The 21,526-nt window shown below is 40.6% G+C and overlaps 1 protein-coding gene across 1 annotated transcript in view; it reads left to right on the top strand.

Annotated features, from left to right (window-relative positions):
• The first annotated feature begins 7,704 nt into the window (after positions 1-7,704).
• LOC106655899 overlaps positions 7,705-21,526 on the top strand; it is a 42,945-nt gene continuing 29,123 nt past the window's right edge. Inside the window, exon 1 of the mRNA XM_014376498.1 lies at positions 7,705-7,827. Within this exon, the coding sequence (XP_014231984.1) occupies positions 7,705-7,827 (123 nt within the window). The remainder of the gene's footprint in view (positions 7,828-21,526) is intronic.

Below are 21,526 nucleotides of genomic sequence, written 5' to 3'. Positions count from 1 at the left end.
TGCGTCATCGCTTCACAAACATATACAATAATTTTGAAACATGCAGAAAAAAGGAGGACTTCGTTAGAGAAGTTTTTTTTTGTGTACACATGTAGATCGCTGTGAGTAATCAATCTTTTGTCTTTATGCTCGTATTTGTGCCACGTGTAACTTTGTTATCCGTAAACTCTTACTCGATGGTTTTTCTTATCGACCATTCGCGTAGCTTTGTATGAGATTTTCAATTGTTGAAAATTCAGGAGTGCACTCTCTTTTCTTTTTTTCAAATCAATCAATTACGTTGGTTTTGAAATTCAAAAAATGTTGAAAATGAATAAAAATTGACTTTTTTAAAAACGAATAGTCGGAAAAAATTTTCCTTGTTTTTACCTAATCTTATGATAGCGCTAACAGATTAATTTGATTCTCAACTAAATTGCGTGCAAGTATGCATATCGCAGTTTCATAATAAGGGAATGTTTGTGGTGAGGCTGTGCGCGCGTTTATATTTGTAATTTCTGAACGTAATTGGACTTTTGAAAATCAGACCGTGGCATTTTCAGGTCAAGTACTCCATTCATACGCGGCCGTTGCAGCCTGTGTGTGTTGTAGAATGAACAATTTACTCACATAGGGCACTAGTCTATCGTAAACGCCGTCGGACAAAACACACTTTGCGCTCGTTGTGTACGCGCTCAGACATAAAAGGATCAATCCGATGTAAACAAACTCTACGGGCAGCTGTTGTTCCTCATTAACTCTATTGAAACGTAATTAAAATAATCCTTCCGTGCTTTAATCGTCAAAGTTTTGGACGTACGGTACGGGTGTGAAACGTATTATGCACGTTAAATTATAATAACCAATTTATATTCGCGATCATTCGAGACTTTATGTGCGTCTGCAGGCGCATTATATACACGAGAAAAAATATCTGATGCGATATATTTTTATGCGCGAGACAACTTTGAGCTCCACATTTATAACGCGTTTATATACGCGCGCACTGGTCCTCGCGAATATATATAATAATAGCCGAGCGCTGCGCGCGCACACACACACTAGGGCGCGCGTGAAAAGACAATATAAATTCGCATTACCTGCTTTATTGCCAGAAGTAAAAGCTAGCCCATGAGAGAGGTAAAACGAGTTGTACCTCTATGGGTCAGCAACGCTCAGGTCGTAATATATGTTGTTCGCAAAATACATACAAGGCACTGCACACGCGCAGCATCGCACACGAGTATAAATTAGCCGTCGTCGTCGTCGTCGTCGTAGTCGTTGGATGAGCCAGCGTGCACTGCTGCATATCGCACCGAATGTGTGCGCGAATGTATAAAACGACAATCAGCCGTCACGTATGAACAAGACCGCAATGCCGCATATGCTAAGTTCATTACTCGATGCTTTCGACGTTAACATTTCTTGTTACCTCGTAAACATATCTCTATATAGCTCTTGCGATTGCTCGTCGCGCGCAATATGGCGCTTAATGTTCTTACGTTCGTCCGAGCGAGATTCATTCGTGTTACACGTGCGGCCAAAATGTAATCAGTCGTGAATAGCTCGTGGAAGATGTAAGCTCGTTCCTCGTGAGCGAGAAATCCTTTGGGACGCGAGAAAACGCAACTCGTATAGTTGGGCGATTTCATCGAGCTTGCGCCGCAGCGGATGTAGCTGCACGTACGGCTGTACGAAAGGTACAAATCGAAAAGAAAATATATTTTGTTCTGGGGCAAAATCAAGCGCGCGTGCACGTGCATAGAGGCAGTGAATTGCCGCGCATCAGCTGTCGATTGCAGGCCTTTTTCTCCTCCGGCGTGATTTTGCCCTCTCTGTGTAGCGCGCATGTAGCCTGGGTAAATGGACCAAGAATACAGCGCTAATATTTATGGACCGACCTTTTAAGGCTGCTCGCTAGCTCACTGGCTCTCTATTTCTGTATGTTACTGCACTGTTACTGCTCTCTTGAAGCGTGTTAAACTAGCTCAGACTGCTGCTTCAGCCGTGCCAGTGCTGTTATACTTTTAAGGGATTGCGCGCGCTTTAGCCAGCAGCGCCAGTAGCAGTGACGTCGGATCTAGACGTCGGTCGGCAGCTCTTCGTTCTGCTAACCTTCGTACATCGAGCGAGCAACCGTGCGAGGCTCAAAAGAGAGAGAGAGAAATACTGGGAGTGCCTTAGGGAGAAAAAAGATATAGAGAAATACTCGATTTACAGTTAACATACAAGGTCCCACGACGTTCTCTCTGCCTCTCTGTAGCAGCTACGCAGTATATAGTGGCAGAGCAGAGCGGCAACTTTTCCTTGTATCATACATCATCTGCAGGTCACGTAATCGAATCAGCGAACTTGTTCTGCAACTGCCGAACTGGTGCACGCGTGTATTTGCGCTCTCTCTCTCTCTCTCTCTTACTCTCACGATGCCGAGCCCGCCCACCATCACTGCCACACTACCTATACACATTCAACAGCTCGGTGCTCCAGCGTTGCTACTCTTTTTCACCCAATGTGACGCGTTTTTTCAACTTTCTCTCTCTCTCTCTCTCTCTCTATCACGACCGAGATTACCGTGTGGAGCGCAGCAGCACAGCACGTGAAACTTTCTGCTAGCAAAAATATTTTGAGACATCTAATTCAATGTGTGCAGTCGAAAAAAGCTTTCACACGCCCTCTCTTCCTGCTGTTGCGAGCTGCACGGGCTTTTTGGTGCAGGCAGTCTGTATACATGTCTATAAATGAGTACATATAATAATGTAGCGAGCGTGCATCAGCTCTCTCGTGCAACTTCCAAGTGCAACATGATGTAGCTATACCGAACGTCGCCGAAAGCTCTATTATAGCGTGTGCATTTAATAACATTTTTTTGGAATATTTTTGACAACTGCGATGCATAAAAGAGGATGTATCGACAGCATCGCAATAATGATGATGATTTGCCATGTGCATTTTCCGGCATCTTTCGCAAGCAACTCATCAATCAAATTTTTTCACGATATTATATCGATGATGTAAAATCCTCTCATAACCAATCAATAATCTGCACATTTACTTTTCGTTCAATGGCAAAATTAAAGTCTTGTAAAGCACGGAAAAAAGAGATATATAGATTAGTCTAATACAAAGAGATTCATCGACTTTCTTCGTATATAAAGGATCGATTGGGAAAGCGAGTTCTGTTGGAGCTTGCACGTACCACTTCTTTTGTCTGGCTTTTCTATTCTAATAGACTCTATTCATAAAAATCCAATTAAATTTGTTAAAAAATACAGATCATACGTCGTATAACACGTTATATCTTCCTTCGTACATTGTGTAATTATTTTCATTGAGCATAATAAATCGAATAATTTGAGTTGTTTTACATCGCGCATCATTTGGACCTGGAGGATGTTAAATAATTAAATGTATTGCGAGTCACTGCTCCACGAAAAATGCGTACAAAATGATATTGTTCTGGAGCCTCTCCCGGTAATTTGTATTGCTCTGATTTTTCTCAACTGCGAGCCACGTAACAGCCCCCGACAATTCGTGCGTATGCACACTCGAGTAACCCAGTTTTGAAGCCTATACGCAAATGCGAAAAGCTTCGCGTGCCCATACGAAATAATCACGCAAGCGCGTATACATACACGAAAGTCGGCTCGTAATTAAATTGGGTACATCAGCGTTGTTGTTGCGTTGTTTTCCTATATAGTTGCCGTCGTCGACAAAAATAATCTCTTCTTTATTATATTTATGAATCCGCTGTACTTTGCGTCACTCGTACTGAGCCATACACTCGCAGTATACACACGCGAGATTCGACGAGACCGAGTATGAGCACTGTGAGTGTGTGTGTGCGTGTGCATGCAAGTACGCACACACATCGAAACGCAGTCGCACATAGGAATATTATTACGTTTAATGGTATTCGGCCAAGTGTTTACAGGTCATGCATGCAATCGTGGATAATTTTATAGCACAACACGTGAGCGCGCGAGCTATAGTGTAGGGCTGGGAAAGAGAGAGAGAGAGAAGAACGCGGTGCTACTGCTGCACATACACACACATGCATAACTATGTACAAACACATAGGCTCGCGCGCAGTGATATACCTTTTGTCACGCTCGCGCGCGAGCTATAATTAATTACCACTCGTCGACGAGGGCGCGCATGAGTGGGTTGTATTATTCTACACGGTCGGGGCCGCCGCCTGGCCTACAACGCCGCTGCGCCTAAACGTGCTGGATAAACAAGCCACGATAATTAAGCCTATATCCTTTATGTCAAACTCCGGCGCCAGACCATGCTTTTGCGAATCTTTGAGATTAGTAGAAACATCAAGATACACGTGCAGAGTGTAAATTCGTAATCATCCTAATGGCCCTCGCAGATACAAATACGTATAAGCAGACGAGCGTATTTTACGCCAGAGGCTGATTTTAGCTTATCAGGTGCGCGCCTACAAAGGCCGAGAGATATGAGCACTTGGCTATGCACCGACTCGAGCCCCTTTTATTTTCGTGTACAACCGAACGGGATTACCAGTGCTATTTATGTCACTTATCCTTTTTACGAGCTTTGTCCTGTGGTCAAAGTATACATACGCCAATGTACAGTCGATCGTGTACTTTGTTAAATGGTAACGCAGCCATCGCAGCTCTTATTTATATAACGGCCTGTAGCGCATCTCACCGCGCGCTGCCAAGACTTAATCTCGGCGGCTTATTCAATTTCACCCGTGTCAATCACAGGATTTCAACGGCGTTGAAATGAGATGGAGCTTTAGTTGTTGCCTTTTTTTTTCATAACCTTGTTTATATCGATTGAGAAATGTGAGAAGGCTTGATTACGGCTAAGCCTTCGTGCAACGTAATTTATTCTCTACGTGAAATGACTCATATTATGCACCTGTTAGATATATGGATAGTTATATTACATAATGGTCGCATTAATAATTGTGCTGAAAACAAATGGATTTCTCATTATTTGTAAATGGAACGGCGTGAAAATAATAGCAGGTCGATTAATTAAGCTCGAAGAATGATAAGACGAAAAAATATAATGCGATAGCTGTGCGATATAATACACTCGCGCTGGCGGTGCGAGAACGGGCGGCTGTGCAAGTGTTTTGTCCTCTGGGTCGAGTTGAAATTTTTTACATTTAATATTCATCGCGAACGCAGTCAGCAAGATAACATGCTAAATGTTAATTTTGCTCGCTCACTTCGTGCTCATTCGCGATCCCCGAGTTTCGAGCTCATGGAACGAGCTTCGTCAGGACGAAAATTTATGCGGCTTGCGCGCGCGCCCGTCACCGGGCACCGGGCATGCAGCAGTGGCCCCAGCCAATGCTGCGCGCCACGTATACGTATATGTGTGTGCGGCCTGTTATTAATGAGAACACCTCCCACTACGATACCCGGCGCGCATCGTCCCACTGTATATACCTTAGCGATTTTCCTCCCAAGTGTACCTGTGTACTCGCATCGCATATAGGTCGCTCACGTCCCTGTATGCGTGCATGTACCTATATGCAGATATTGGCTAAATAAGGCCAGATAAAAAAGCTCCCGTTGCTGTTACGCAGGGCCGTTTACTTGAAAATCTTTTTCGACTCTTCGAATGATCGCTATATGTGATAACCAATGCGGACGACTCATCCGTACTCTCGAATGCAATTGTATCTTCTGGCGGTCTCGTGATCGCTTTTATTTCTCTTTCACGCGCTCGGTCTTACACAGGCGGATAAATTCAATGAGCCGATGGACAGAATTGCCTCATAGTTGGCTCTTTCGTGATTTAGCGATTTCACGCGGAGCCAAGTGACGATGGAGATGGCCGTACGGATGTAGGCTCATGCGTGCAACTAATGGCGAATTGAAGGATCGATGAAAAGCTTTGTCCCGATAATCAATTATTTTAATGGACTCGTGATGGATCCAGGGCTGCTCTAGTTACTCGCTCCCTTCAAAGCAGAGACGGAAGTAGTCGAAGCCAGTGGTATGAGGGTACCTCCGTCGTAATTGTAGAGATGGACCAGTTCTCGATTTCGCTAATTACAAACTTTTGACGTGGATAATTCGATTATTGCACTCAGCATGGGCGATGCCGAGCGAAAATTCTAATCCAATGCACCGAGTGACCGTGATTAATGAAACATATTTTCTCATCGTCGAATATATACATACAAACATGCGGATCTCTCACCGCTCGCACACCTGCGTGCGTTTGGCGAGTTTTGCCAAAGCTGCAGCGTATAGTAATGCGCATACCAAAGCAGGCCAACTTTCCCTGATAAATATGATGCACGAAAAGTTTTGGTATTAATGTTTTTTTGACACCCAACAAACTCACGGCAGAGCCTGGGCAAAGGCACGATAAAAGAACCTATATAAAATAGGGACGCGCGCACAGCGTGCAGCCAGATGGAAGTATAACTTTTTATTTTGAAAAAAAATCTATTCGTATCTATAGAGCGCAGAGCTTTTCTGCGTGTATGTATGTCTGTATTATAACGTGACGCCAAGCCATTAATCATCGTGTGGCACATTTGTAACAAGCTATGCACCTTCATATGCAAGCAGCGAATTCGGTACGAAGAAAGCGAGAAACATGTCTTTGCACACCTACATACGAGCAGTCGCAGACGCATGCATATCAAAAATAAGCATACATATTTGGTGTGTATAATTTCTAAAAAGTTAAAACACCACTTTAACATGCTTTGCCGAATTCAGTTATGCTATTTATGGTTCATTTTCATTTTTTGTGACCAAGTCAAATAAATCATAAAAATTGAATCTATCTAAAGAATCAGGAAAGTAAACACCAATAATTATAAAAAAAGTAGTCAAAAAGTTGTTATAGCTGCGAGAGCTAAAAAAGCCTCGAAAAAGCTACATAAACATTTCGATATTTCTCGAAACTCAGAAACGTAAATTGACGTAATACTTTACTAGCGCAATAGTAAATATTTTGTCGAAAATAAAAAAAGGGGAAGGGGAAAATTGACCGAGCAATTGGAATTTAGATTGAACCGAGAATTCTTTGCACGCGTGTTATACGAGCTTATACTCTCGGAGCGTAGCGCACATAGCTTCTGATGGCGGTAAAATCAAGTATCCCCATATTATCGATTCGTTAAAACGGGTTGAGCGGCGTTGACGGCAGCGGTGCAGCCCCTTTCAAGTGTGCACACGCGGCAAAGAAGAATCGGTAATAGGGTATTTGCAGCGCGTCGTCTCACGGAACGGGGCGATATTAATTACGATCATTAATGATCTGTTTGCTCGTCGCGAGCGAGCATCGCTTATGTATCTACGTATATGTATATCCGTGCAGGCAGAGCCGCTGCCTGGAAGGATGTGCTACTGCACTCCAGTTACTGCTCTCGAGCAACTGCAGCAGCAGTAGGCAAGGCTATATTAGCCACGGTATAGCATACGGCGCGTCGCTCGGCTAGCTGCTCCTACGGCAGAGCGACGGTAATTTACAGTGCACTGGCTCGGGCCGCGCACCGAGAATCGCACCATGGGGACTCTGCAAAACGCCCCCTCCCTGTGAGAATCTATACATATATATGTACATTATATATATTCCGCAGTAGCTCTCGCGACAAATTTCCAATCATAGCCCCTCGACGCATGCTCGTATGCGTATCTATGAGTGTGTGTGTGTGTGTGTGTGCGCGTGTGTATGGATGTGCGAGCTACAAGCTACGTACATAGGACGCGCTGCGATATGTACCGTGCCAAGTACGTGTACAGGCTGCAGCAGCAACAGCAGCGAGCGAGCTACGAGATCGACGTTATAGGTGGTGGCAACGGCTGCTGGATTGGTGGTAGTGGCAGCGGCGTCATCTCGGTTTCGCCAAACCACATACGCTCGCTAATTGGAAATCTACACCTACTCTCGAGCTTTATATGTCGTCTGCGCGCACTGCGTACAGCTCCAGCTATACACGTTTGCGCGCGTATACCCGTGCATTTATATACATATATGTATACGCGGGTGCTATCGTATGTGGCACCTACCTATGTATGTATGTACCGCGTATATTACTATATGTCGTATGCGGCTGATTATACATAGGTATAGCTGTGGCTTATGTGTTTCGAGAGAGCTACGACAAACCCGGACGCGATATGGAGAGAGAGAGAGAGAGAGAGAGAGAGAGCTAGGACATGCTTATACTGATAACTTGTTAATTACTAGTTAATTTCATTGCACCATCTCGCTCTAAGCCCTGCGATTCCCCGTCGTCGTAGCCGTGTTTGTCTGCCCTTTTTCATAAAAAATATTTTTCCAACTGTTAACATAATTCATAGCATGCCTCGTAAATCGTACTATAATTACTTGTACCAGTTGTAATTCTGACTCTTTAAAACTGTCAAAATGCATCGTACTCCTTTCGAAAAATGCAAGGACAATTATTATTTATACTTTTTACCTTTTCGTTTATGTTCATGCTTTAGGCGTATTACATTCTGCAAGCTGTTGACCTATTAACACGCAAGCGGCCGTACTCGGATACTCGACAAAAATCAACTTTTCGGTGTTTTGGAACGACAGTATCGATACTATGAAAGGGAAATTAATTGGCTATATTTTCGAAGGCTAGTTATTATTCTTGACTGAAATTCCTCTAAACGGATAAAAATGGGGTTGAATTGAAAACTTGTCAGATAAAAAAATTGTGAGTGAACGTAGTAAAAAATTATTTGCAAAGCTTAAATTTTTATTGAAATCTTTTTGAATCGTACTCGTGGTGTAACATAAATCTACTTACAACCTTTATCAAACGATAAAAACAATGAACTCGTTCTAAACATTTTTTCGTTCATTTTTCACGAAAATAGTCAATAATTTTTCTCGTTAAGCGTTTTATCTTGATTTATATTATGATACAAGTACAATTTTTTAATTTCATAATGAAACAAGTAAAGGTTTGTCTGGCATTTTTGCCCGACTAGAAGAACGGAATTTCTCCGTTTAGAAGAGGTTTTATTTAAAAATAAAAACCAGATTTCGAAAAAACATCCAATTTTTTCCTAATCCATATCGATATTGTTGTTTAAACCCCAGAAAAGATGTGTTTTTGGTTCTCGAATGATCCTGAACATCCACTTAGACATTAATGGGTTACCATTACTGAATGTACAACTTTCCGCAATAATATTAAATTGCAAGGCTAATTTACGAAAATTTTCGAAGCTTGCTGATGTACGAGGCAGCCATAGTTTCATTTTAATTTAGAATTACTCGCGAGAAGCTAGGAATGTTTAGCTCTATTTTGTGGATATTGTACCAAATTCCAAACTTTTGCGGGAATTTATTCGGAAATAAATAACATTTCATACTCGTCATGAGAACTGCTTCATATACTTTTTGATTAAATTTATTTTTATTATTCCCAAGATTTCTGAGGTAAAAGTGAATAAAGGTGATAATTTTTTTCAAATAAATAAAATTAAAAAAAAAAATTATGAAAGAATTTTTTCTATTATCAAAATAATTCAGTACTACTACGAATTGTAATATAGTTACAGTTTATATAGCAATATAAAGTTACAGTGTACGATAACGAACTGATAAACATTTTAAAAGAACGTTGATTGAAATTCCATTCAAAATAACAAACTTCTTGATACATAAATATTCTATTTCATTAGCGTCAATCTCTCGAGACAGTGACACTTGAATCGATTGTACGTCGAGCTTTTGCAAGAATATCATTTCATTTTGTGAAAGTGTACCTTTTTGCACAGCTTGATTATACATTATTATATCTAACAGGGTATGACTATTTGTACACTATGCCAAAGCCAACCGGGTTAACAGTAGCATCTGTCGATGCAACTCATTCATATTTCAGCAGCGAGCTGCACATGGCCCAAATCCAGTGCAGAAGCTTTCACCCTTTCTCTCTCTCTCTCTCTCTCTCTTCCAGCAGTTGATTTTCGTTCTTTCGCACGAACAGCAAACAAACAGCAGAGGCTAGAACAGCTCTTTCTCTCTCTCTCTCTCTCTCTTCGATTCGAAATACTACACTCGTCCATGTGTATAATGTGAACGTGAGAGCATGTGAGTGTGTGTATTTACTTAGAGTGCAGCTGGAGCTGGAAAAAAATGGAAAGGGCAAAAAAGAGGGAGAGAGAAAGGAAGCTTTGCTGGTAGCAATAGCGATCGTTCGCGAAGCTTTTCACTCTAGATTTATTCGACTATTCCGCCCACTCGTGTTTTGGACGCGTAGATCGCCGCTCACCACGCCGCCATCATTTGTCCGTCTTTATTTTCCCGGTGTATCTCGATCTCTTATCCTTCTTAAATTGTCCAAGTCGAATATGTAGAAAAACGAGTGATACGGTTTCGAGCTGAGCATGTTCGCACGCACTGTACGTAAACTTTTTTTTGCCTCGACGTTGTTGCGAGAAGTCCAGTAAGAGAGAGAGAGAGTTACATGCTAACAGAAATCGATGCCGAAAGAATCGAGCCAGCCATGCTTATCATCGTCTTTTTTTCCTACTCCAAGCATCCCTCCTATAATATGTCCTTAGAAAATGCACTTTGCTGCTGCCGCTGTTGCTGCTTTACCTTTTTCAGTTCAAGGCAGCCCTCTCATTCTCCATTTTTCTTGAGCACGTCGTATAATACAGCATGTATCTAGACATTTTTTCGTTCATGCTCTTGGCTTGACCAAGCTTTATATGACTGAGAACTATATATAGGGAGCCATGTAAGCTCGAAAAAACCTACCCACACACCCTTACACATACAGCAGCATCTAAAAATTCACAAGTGTATAGATATACGCTTATATATATAAATGTAATACCACGAAGCGAGACAGGATATATGTTTTATTTAGAGCGGTCTTTGCGCTCGTTATATTGTTGTTTTGACTGCTTTCTCGAAGGCTACGAATTTATGGCCGAACGAAGATGGGCTGCTGTAGTTGCAACGCTCGAAAAAATTCGTCCACCGCGTGTAAGCGTGTTGTGTCTAGAACGAAATATAGTCAAGAAACGTTGGGCAATTTTGCTGGTCAATTTTTTGCCAAAGAAATTTATTTGAGACGCGGTAATGTTTCAGAGTATACAAGTGTTGCCATCAGCCACATACATATTCGTATTAGACTGAATATATAGGCGAGGAACGTGGGAATATGCCGAGAGAACCGAAAGTCGATTTTTCAAGATTCGACTAATTGAAAAAGTTGTGAAATTTGAGTCAGTTGCTGCGCAAGTCGATCTATATGGTTTATCAAATTGATCTCGAACTTCTGCATTTTCTCTTACTCCCATTCCGAAATTAGCTTTTTCTCGAGGTCGCATCGAGAGCGCAGCCAGTAGCAGCAACTCTTGCCCTGTTTGTGCCAGCATTATATGTATGCAAATTGATACTTTCCTGTACACTTATTCGAGTGAATTTTTCTGTCCTCGCATTATATGTATATACAGAACATTCGAAAGCACAAAAACGAGTTGGTAAAAATTATATTTAAACTCGCTGAATCAGTACTAGATTTAATTTGAACTTAAGATTGGGCCAGTGCTTGATTTTTGGAAGAAAAATACGAACTCGTAATCGTTACATTTAATAAATGAATTATTCTCGTACGTTTAATAGTTTAATGATCAATATTTGAAAAGCTATTTATTGTAATAGTTTGATTGATGAATAAAAATGCCTAGAGAATGATCTGAATGTTCTCGGGGAGGTGCTTGAAAACTTATTGCGAAGCTCAAGTTTTCTCAACTCTTCGGCGCCTCGCTTCGGTGCTACTATGAAAAGCTGCTCCCCATAGAACAATAAATACGAACGTTAAAAAATGTAAAGTGACGTAGTCGGACGTAAAGCTCGGGTGGGTAGACGGAAAACGTTGTAAACGTACGAACGAGATCATCTCTCGCGCGCAGCTTGTAATGCTCGTGGCGTTCTTTTGGCCGGCTATATAATACGTGAAACCTACTCCAGACGGTTAGCAAGAAATTAATTCTCGTTTAATGCAGTCTCTGGTTAGCATTGCAAATCTCTAGCTCCTCGGCTACTGTTATTGCTCTTGGCCTTTTCTTCACCTCGCGCGCTCTTTATCTACACTTAGAGACCTCTGGGGAGGACTCCTCGGCAGCACCGCCGCTATACCGCTCCTTCTTTTTCTCTCGCCTTCCTTTCATCCCATCTTAAACGTCTTCAACTTGATTTCGCCCATTCATTCTTATGTTGCACTACTTTTTTCCTTCGCTTCGCTCCATGACGTATTATTAAGAAAATCTCGTTAGATCTTTGGTCTTTGCTATATAGTTTTTTCTTCACTGGCTCACGTATCTTTATTCTCTTCGTATATACTCTGCGATCTCTCGGCACGCTCTTATACATGTATATAAACTTTGTCTATTATTTAAGGATTTCTTTGTGAAAAGACCATTGACATTTTTCCAGTGACTATAATCATCTTTTCTCTTTCGTTCTTATTTCACATAGTTTCCCTGTGGCAAAAGTATTTGCTAAAGTTTAAAACAAAACTTTATTTTTCTTTATTATCTTTTCATACCAGGCAGGCATCAAATAGCTCACGGAAGTGGAAGCTTGACAAAAACACGCGATTTGAAAAGCTTCACGAATTTGTACTCTTTATTGAGACGAAAAATTTAATTTACGTTTGATTATGTAATCCACGGTGAAGCTCAGTTTTCACCTTTGTGCAAGGCTGTTCGAATACTTGATAAATGTATGTATTCTATATCTTAATGAATTGTATCATCATTATAGATACGACGTGCTTCATTATGCAGATTTGCTTAAATGAACATGTACGCACGTGCGAGTATTGGTAAATTCGTTTGTGTACGTGTACGAGTGTGCGTGTACGTGTATGCGAGTATATACCTCGGAGCAATGAATTTCGAATGAAAATGTAGCGAAAGCCTACGCGCGAACACCCAAAGGGCAAGCTGATGAAATAACCTGAGTATGTATATTTATGTTGGCGATGCTGTACGTTGGCCACGGCTTCGAGCCTCTACCTCATTGCCGTTACGTTGTATCTATGTGTACGCTTGTGCCTCGGTAATAAACTATTTTATGTATAAGCTGTTGAGTACATCGCAAGATTTGCATTTTTCATTTTACTGCCTTGACCCTCTATATAATATGACAGTTTTGAAAAGTGTGTCAACAATCGCATTTGCTTATATGCCTTTAAAAAAGAAAACTTTATATAAATACTCAACTTCAACTTTGGTTATACGCATGAAATTAAAAAAACTATCAAACTTTATGCCTAGAGTACTAGTTTTACACTTATCTCATTGAATGAAATCAGTCATTACATGTTTACAATATGGTTTTAAAGTGAAAACTATGCTTCTCTATATTCATCAAACAATTTTACAAATTGTAACAGTCATTTATAAAAGTCATGAATAAATCATGATTTTTCCCAATATTAATATTTTTTGATGGAATTGAATTAACCTCGAGTTTTCGAAAATATTGGAAAGTTCTATTTGCAGAAATCGAATGGGACAAATATTTATTTTTGCAGTAAGTATTTCAATTATCCATCAGCTGCAGGTAAATATAGACTCGGTCACAGTATAGGAGCTTTGGCGCACTAGCGAAACGAGCTCAAACCGAAGCTCTCGCGTGCAAAATGCGAAAAAAACTCCAGGAGAGATATCACATCGATTCATCTGGAAAAGTTTCGCCATATGGCATCAGGTACGAAGAGTGCAAAGTTCGCTCTTGGGCGAGTAAAACTCATCTCAGGCAGTGCAGTTGTACATAGCGCGGAGCTGCAGTAGTAAGAGTAGCGCCGATTCTCATATTCTAAAGACAAAATGGAGCTGTAGAAAATAGAATGTAGAAAAAGAGAGAGAGAAGGAAAAAACCGTGAGTAAACTAAGTGGAAAAATACAAGTATCACGACCAACGCCGGGCTAGAGAAAGAGAGAGAGAGAGAGAGAGAGAAAATAAGAAGGGTTTGTAAGTAGCGAGAGTCAGCGTTTGCCAAGACGGCGCGTCGGTGTGCGGTAGCATACGGAAGATACGTTGTATCGCTCAGCCAAGCGAGTTAGTAGGAAGTCTGGCGATAAAGTATAAGGAAAATGAGAGAGGTAAAGTGATAAACTTTGCTCGTAGAAGTGACTATTTTTTGCGAGCGCACTTTACTTTCGCTGCGGAGCTTTTTTCTCTTTCCCTTTTTAGCCTACCCAGCTAGGTTGCTCGCTACGGTAGAGGCGAACGACTAGCGTTAAGCGAGTCACCTTGTGCTGCCGGGGCTGCTAGTGTCAGGCGAGCGGCCCGCTGGCAGCGGTAATTTTTATTTACGAGACTTCATTATCATCAGCAACCAATTCAGCTGTCGACGTGCCGGCGCGTTGCTCCTACGGCTTGGCGTTTTTTGACTAGATAACATACGTTGCGTTGAAAGTACATCGACCCACGGCTACAAGTTTAATGTTGATCTCCATTAAATTTAACAAGCCCCAGGAATAAAAACACGCCAGCGTGATTTAGTCGCGTACGCCGAGCCAGCGCGTGATAAAGGTCTTAATTTAGCCGTGGCATCGCGTACTTTTTTACACGATGCTTTAGGTACGAAACATCTCGATAAGATCTGAAACGAGCAAAAAAAACACGAAACAGAAAATACACCCATAAAATCAATTTCAGAATTTGACCAAGCGCGTAGGAATACAACACGACAACTTGTTTTACAATTGCATTTTCAGTATCCCAGCTAGGCGTCAAGTCGTGCATGTGATCTCCGCTGAGCGCACATACATATAGCCTGGTATACTTGTCAGGGACAAAAGTGCCGGTCGTTGGCTTTGTCGCACTTTGGACTGGCTAAATCCCTTAAGACTGTGCGACCGCATATAGCATAGACTTTGCATGGCCAGGCGCCGGATAGTTGCTGTGGCGGTGTATTCGCTATATAGCATATAAATACAAGCAGTGAGAGCCAAGATATTGTAACTCATGGGAGCGTCGTGATATCCGATCGTCGTGCTCGTTACGTGCACTCCTAACTATATACGCGCGGGCACTTATATATATCTATAGCAGGTCGCCGTGTACTCGGAATCCACTTTCCGCTACTTGGATGCGGAACTACAACGACTGTTGCTACTGCCGCTGCTACTGCTGGCTGATACAGCTACACATAACCAGTTATACGAAAGTTATATACTGCCAACGCCGCGCACCATGTGCACATGCTGTGCACGATATATGCCGGGCACAATATAATCTTGGTATAGATATCGATGGGACGCGAGCTCGCTGGCGGGCTACCTTGCCATTGTCAAGTATTGCTTGACTCGCTTTTGCCCTCTGGACAACAAGGAACGAGGATGCTCTCGCGCGAGCCGCTTAAACAAACATCGTTATGTCTCCGCGTGGCAAGATATAACTTGTGTCGCGAAACGCGATCGATTATTGGGTCATGTACATTATTGAGTTAGAAACCTATATAAGCGCCCCTCTGGAATCTCCTAACTATACTTGTTATCATTATCAAAGGATAAATGACATTTTGCGGTTTATAGTTTGCGCGAGCCACTCAAGGGGCTACTTAAGCTCGCACTTACAAAGTTACTAAAAAGTTGCTAAATAGAATTTCTGATGGGATTTGTCATTAGCATGACTAGAATCAGGTGATGTGTGAGTCCCGAGACTTGGTTTTATCCCCATTGGATGAAATGAAGCACTCGTGATTGATGATGGCCTTACAATTTGTAGACAAATGTCGATCGTACAAAGCAATTGATTGATCAAGACGATTTTTTTATTACGAGGTGTTTAATCGCATTACGCTCAAATATATATAATTAAGGCACTTGAACAAAATAGAAATAAGATAAAAGTTTTTGAGCTCAGCGAGGTTTTTCCCGCTTTATATTTCACTCCGGTTTAGATATGAGCAGTTTTTTCATATATGTACAACTTTTGTGCGGGGGGTTCTCGGATCTGCCCCAAAATTTAGTATGTTATTTGGGTATGTGAAAATAGCCTTCAGGTAAATTTTTAGCCCTCTAGGGGCCTTAGGGCCCAAATTTGGGCCCCTCGAAGGTCCAAAAATAGCCGTTTTTACCTATTTTTGCGTATTATTCAAATATTTGTAACTCGGGCACCGGTGCATATTTTTTAACTCTGAGGGTCGCATTTTTTAGGTCAAGACATGTACTTTTCGTAAAAAAATTATGTAGAGCTCGATAGACCAACCCCCGGTTATGGGGGGGCAATGAAGGGGGATGAAAAATCGCAAAATTGACGTTTTTTAGCTTTTTTTGAATTGATGCAGAAGGCGACTGGATTGACGTATTTACTTTTGCAACGTCTCATTTTAAAGGTATTTTTATTACCTTTAAATTGCCGTGCGCAGAATTAAGATTGGTTCAAAAACGACGGAGATAGAGCTGTTTAAAGGTGTCAACATTATGAAAAAAGGCGTTTTTTCGAGATTTCGATAAGCTGTAACTTTTTTCTAGTAACATGAATCTCTTTGAAATTTTATGTGAAAGTAGTTGATTACATGTAGTTTGAAGCCATGTAGGTAAGGATCTTGGTATTTGCCTCTATAACCGAAAACGAGGCCCCCGAAATCCGGCACTTTAGCCCTTATATAGGCAAAATACATGTTAAATTGGGCGGCAAAACTATTTGGTAACTCCTGAAATTATCGCAAAATAAACATAAAAAAAAAATCAAAAACCCCATATTAAACGTATTTTTCGACGAGGAATCCAATGGTAACCTCGAATTTGACCTTGAACATAACCTCTAAACTATAGCGAACCAAAATTGATTTTTCGCACGGTGACCCCCTTTTTTTATTTCAGATTTGAAAAGAGCGGAAAATTTCACGTTCAAATACATATTTCGTTTTTTTTTTCAAGGTAATTTTAAGGGCCCCACAGTTTGAAAATGAAGGCTCCATTAAAACTAATATTAAACTCAGCCAAAGAGTTTATTCTTGATCTGTGGGGCCCTTAAAATTACCTTGAAAAAAAAAACGAAATATGTATTTGAACGTGAAATTTTCCGCTCTTTTCAAATCTGAAATAAAAAAAGGGGGTCACCGTGCGAAAAATCAATTTTGGTTCGCTATAGTTTAGAGGTTATGTTCAAGGTCAAATTCGAGGTTACCATTGGATTCCTCGTCGAAAAATACGTTTAATATGGGGTTTTTGATTTTTTTTTTATGTTTATTTTGCGATAATTTCAGGAGTTACCAAATAGTTTTGCCGCCCAATTTAACATGTATTTTGCCTATATAAGGGCTAAAGTGCCGGATTTCGGGGGCCTCGTTTTCGGTTATAGAGGCAAATACCAAGATCCTTACCTACATGGCTTCAAACTACATGTAATCAACTACTTTCACATAAAATTTCAAAGAGATTCATGTTACTAGAAAAAAGTTACAGCTTATCGAAATCTCGAAAAAACGCCTTTTTTCATAATGTTGACACCTTTAAACAGCTCTATCTCCGTCGTTTTTGAACCAATCTTAATTCTGCGCACGGCAATTTAAAGGTAATAAAAATACCTTTAAAATGAGACGTTGCAAAAGTAAATACGTCAATCCAGTCGCCTTCTGCATCAATTCAAAAAAAGCTAAAAAACGTCAATTTTGCGATTTTTCATCCCCCTTCATTGCCCCCCCATAACCGGGGGTTGGTCTATCGAGCTCTACATAATTTTTTTACGAAAAGTACATGTCTTGACCTAAAAAATGCGACCCTCAGAGTTAAAAAATATGCACCGGTGCCCGAGTTACAAATATTTGAATAATACGCAAAAATAGGTAAAAACGGCTATTTTTGGACCTTCGAGGGGCCCAAATTTGGGCCCTAAGGCCCCTAGCGGGCTAAAAATTTACCTGAAGGCTATTTTCACATACCCAAATAACATACTAAATTTTGGGGCAGATCCGAGAACCCCCCGCACAAAAGTTGTACATATATGAAAAAACTGCTCATATATATGTGAGCACACAATTAATGAAAAAATTAAACGAAAATTCACGTTTACCAATGCATGATAATAGAATGTAATACGTAGATGAGGCTCCGACGTTTCGAAACGAAATCGTGCATGAAACTTGAAATAATTCACGAAACTCGTGTGCTACGCAAACACACAAATTATATACACATCCATACATACAGGCTTCGCTGCAGGCAAAGAGTATACGCAGTACCACTGCGAACAGCAGCAGTAGCGACCTGACTCAATGACGTGAAAAGATTATGGCCCATGTAGTGTATTATATATACGTATATGCGTACGTCTGGGTATATGTATATATACGCATTGGGCTGCAGGCTGCATTGCGTTGAAACTTGATATTACAAGAGAGAGAGAGAGAGAGAGAGAGAGAGAGAGAGAGAGAGAGAGAGAGGGAGATAGAGAGAGAGGCCACTGCCTCGATTATCCCTCCCGCTCCTGTGTTGTCAGCGCGAGTGGATGTATGCTTCGCGCAATTTTATCCCGCCTCAGCGCGTAATGGCCCATAACCTTTGATTGAGCTCTGTTTACGTGGCACTTTTGCTTTGTTGTTGCTGAAAATCATGGTTAATGAGTGAACTCGCCCCGCACGCTTATGTGCGTCGGTATAGCTACTCACTCCTGCAAGCGTACCCGCGCCACTTGACCGCTTCTACTCTCTCGTGTTTAATATATGACCGATTCTCTGTGAAATCGAATGGTCTTAATATTTTGTTTTGAGATGCAAGACTTGTTGGTTTTTGAGGTCCAAAATTTCCCGAAATTCTATTCGAATATTCAGGACCGTCTATAACTCTTTTTCAAAACCTAAAGTCTGTACTTTCCCTAAATTCATCTTAATAGCTAGTATTTGAAAAATCTCTCAGCATAGCCTTGAGTGATTTTAAGAAAAAAAGAATTGTAGAGCTTTTTTGTGCTATTTTTCCTTTTTTTCAGCTTTTTTCCATGTTTATCGTTATTCTGCGATTATTTGTGATTGATAGAACTTAGAGTCCATTACAAAAGTAACTATTTGTTTATTATTGAAAGAAAACTCCATGAATTTTTCGGTAATGAAAGTCCAGATCGAATTCGATTAGATTTTGATTTTCATACTTCTCTTTGTAGTGCTTGCTTGGAACCTGATTGAGTATTTTTTTCTAATTGTTTAAAGAATTTCAATCAGTTACGATAGCAAAAACAAAAAGCTTTTCATGACAAAAAAAAATGTTTTTCAAATATTTAATTTTACAAAGAATCGGCCATATACATGTGTATATATACGTTTTTCGCATTTTTCACGCACTTTCTGAACAGATTTACGCGCGTTAATATATATTTACAATTTGTAGATGAGCACAGCACGTTGTTAATCGTCTGCGAAAGATTGATCGCACTTTGATGTTATGAATATGTATAGATATATAAAATTATTTATCTCTGAATGCCACTCGAATTTTAAAAGTATAAATCATATTTATATTAACGAGCTTGTTTGAAATACGATAGGAGCGTGACGGGATTATAGAACGAGTTTGTGTAGCATACACGTTCGACGCGTAAACGAGCTAATTGGTATTTATTCGGTTGATAAAAATATTTTTCACAGCTGTTTGACTTTTCTCGCGGAAATATAAAATAGCCCTGAATAAGTTGTCGTTTCCCTTTCTGTTGAACGATCGATATACATCCAGTTAGCGATTGAGTGAAAAAACTCTCTCGTACAGGTCGCTAGAAAACAATTCGATTTTTTCGAAAAGCGATCGTTATCCAGATTAATAGCTTGTTAAAAGGCTGATTGCGTGCGCGATAAAAATGCAGCTCGAGTTAACGAGGCATAAGGTAGCGAATATCAATTTTTCAAATAAAAATTACAAGGAACGACGTATTAAGCAGAGAACATAATTAGTTGGATACTCGATTAGCCTGCGCGCTAGCGAGGCGATATCGCTCGAGCGCGCATAAAAACTTACCCCGCCAGCTCTTCCGAAAAGAAACTCATTCGAGACTTAATTTATGTGAACGCGTTATATTATCCGAAATCGCCCAAAATCACTTTTATTCGCTCGGCGCCTAGACGTGTGCCATAAAAAATGCAAAATTGCAGCCTCTATGCAGCGCCGTAATTCCTCGACTAGATTTCACGTAAGCCGTTTCTCGACGTGATAACGTAATAGTCAACTTCCTCCGGCCGTCTAATAGCCAGCAGCTACAATAGCCAGCAGCAGCGCTGACCGAAGAAAGAGCCTGGCCGCACGGAGAGGGGCGATTCTGCAGGAGCGATTACAATATCCTATATGCGAGCGGTGATAATCGCGCACTGATTTAAAGCGGCCTGCTCAAGACTAGGCCTTACATATACCTGTACGTGCAGGCAATCGTACTTGTGTCGAGGAAAAGCCGTCGGTGTTGTAGGCACACCTCGCTTAAAGCTTGCCTTAAAACTAAACGACCTGTTGTATTATCTAGGCACCGGGCCGCCTAGAGCACCAAAAGAAAGAGGTAAAAAAAGTAGGAAAAGTCAAAGTTACGGGGAAAGATAGCGCGAGCGAAAACATGAGAAAATCCTATAGAAATTTGTAAGCTAGATGACTTATATACTTTTGGCGCATGTACTCTGAGAAATGTAATGGGGCCCACCGATAGCTGCTAATAGATATAACTTACCAGTAGTTTTGGTCACGATATATGCGACATTGTGAAAATCCACCTTATCAGCTTTCCCAGTCTGTTTTCTCAGAAGGAGGAAAAATGTTGCATCAACTGAATAGTAATGTAATCTACTCACAAGAATAACAATAAGATACTCTAGTCTACTCTTTTGACGCTGGAATTTTTTTGACTTAAAGAGGGATTCATCTTATACGTGCGTGAAGAGGGCACTCGAGAATGAAGATACTTACAGCGGTCCATTGTGTACTTTCAATGCTTATTCTGCAACCCAATTCCGTGCAGAACGGATGAAGCAGTGCAGTGTTTGCTTAATAAAAATATGCACCAATGCTCGGAAATATGCAGTATCAAACCTTCATTATCTAACTTTACAAGATACAACAATTTTTTACGGAATCTATTATATCTTAAATAGATTATGTTATGGGGAAAAAGTTTTATTGCGATTTTGATGATAATTTCAAATAGGTATTTACTTTAAACTTATTATTAATCTTTCTTTATTCTTTACGAAGATAGAAGAAAATACATGTACTTTATCTGTATTATTATTAATATTAAAAAAAAATTAAACACCTGCAAGTGATTTAATGCAAAGTTGCTTGAATTGAAATGATCTTGCTGTGTTCCTGTGAAGAATAATAGCGTGCTACAGTGCAATATTTTTTTACATTACTCAATAATTTAGCTATCTGTCCCTCTTTCGTGTAGCGACGATGACGACGTTTTGAGACCCTAGGTGGGATCGTGCGAGGCTACAGACTGCTTAAATTGTGGCGTGCACCAATATTGCAGTTATACTCGTTATTTTTACATGCTCCATAGCATGTAATACCAACATTTTTGTACGATTCATATTGACTCCAAAGACCTATAATAGTGCCAGCTTTACCGC

This window comes from Trichogramma pretiosum, unplaced genomic scaffold (genome assembly GCF_000599845.2).
Source record: "Trichogramma pretiosum strain Unisexual culture from Peru unplaced genomic scaffold, Tpre_2.0 scaffold63, whole genome shotgun sequence".
NCBI classification, from domain to species: Eukaryota; Metazoa; Arthropoda; class Insecta; order Hymenoptera; family Trichogrammatidae; genus Trichogramma; species Trichogramma pretiosum.
This window is presented reverse-complemented; position numbering and strand designations above follow the sequence as displayed.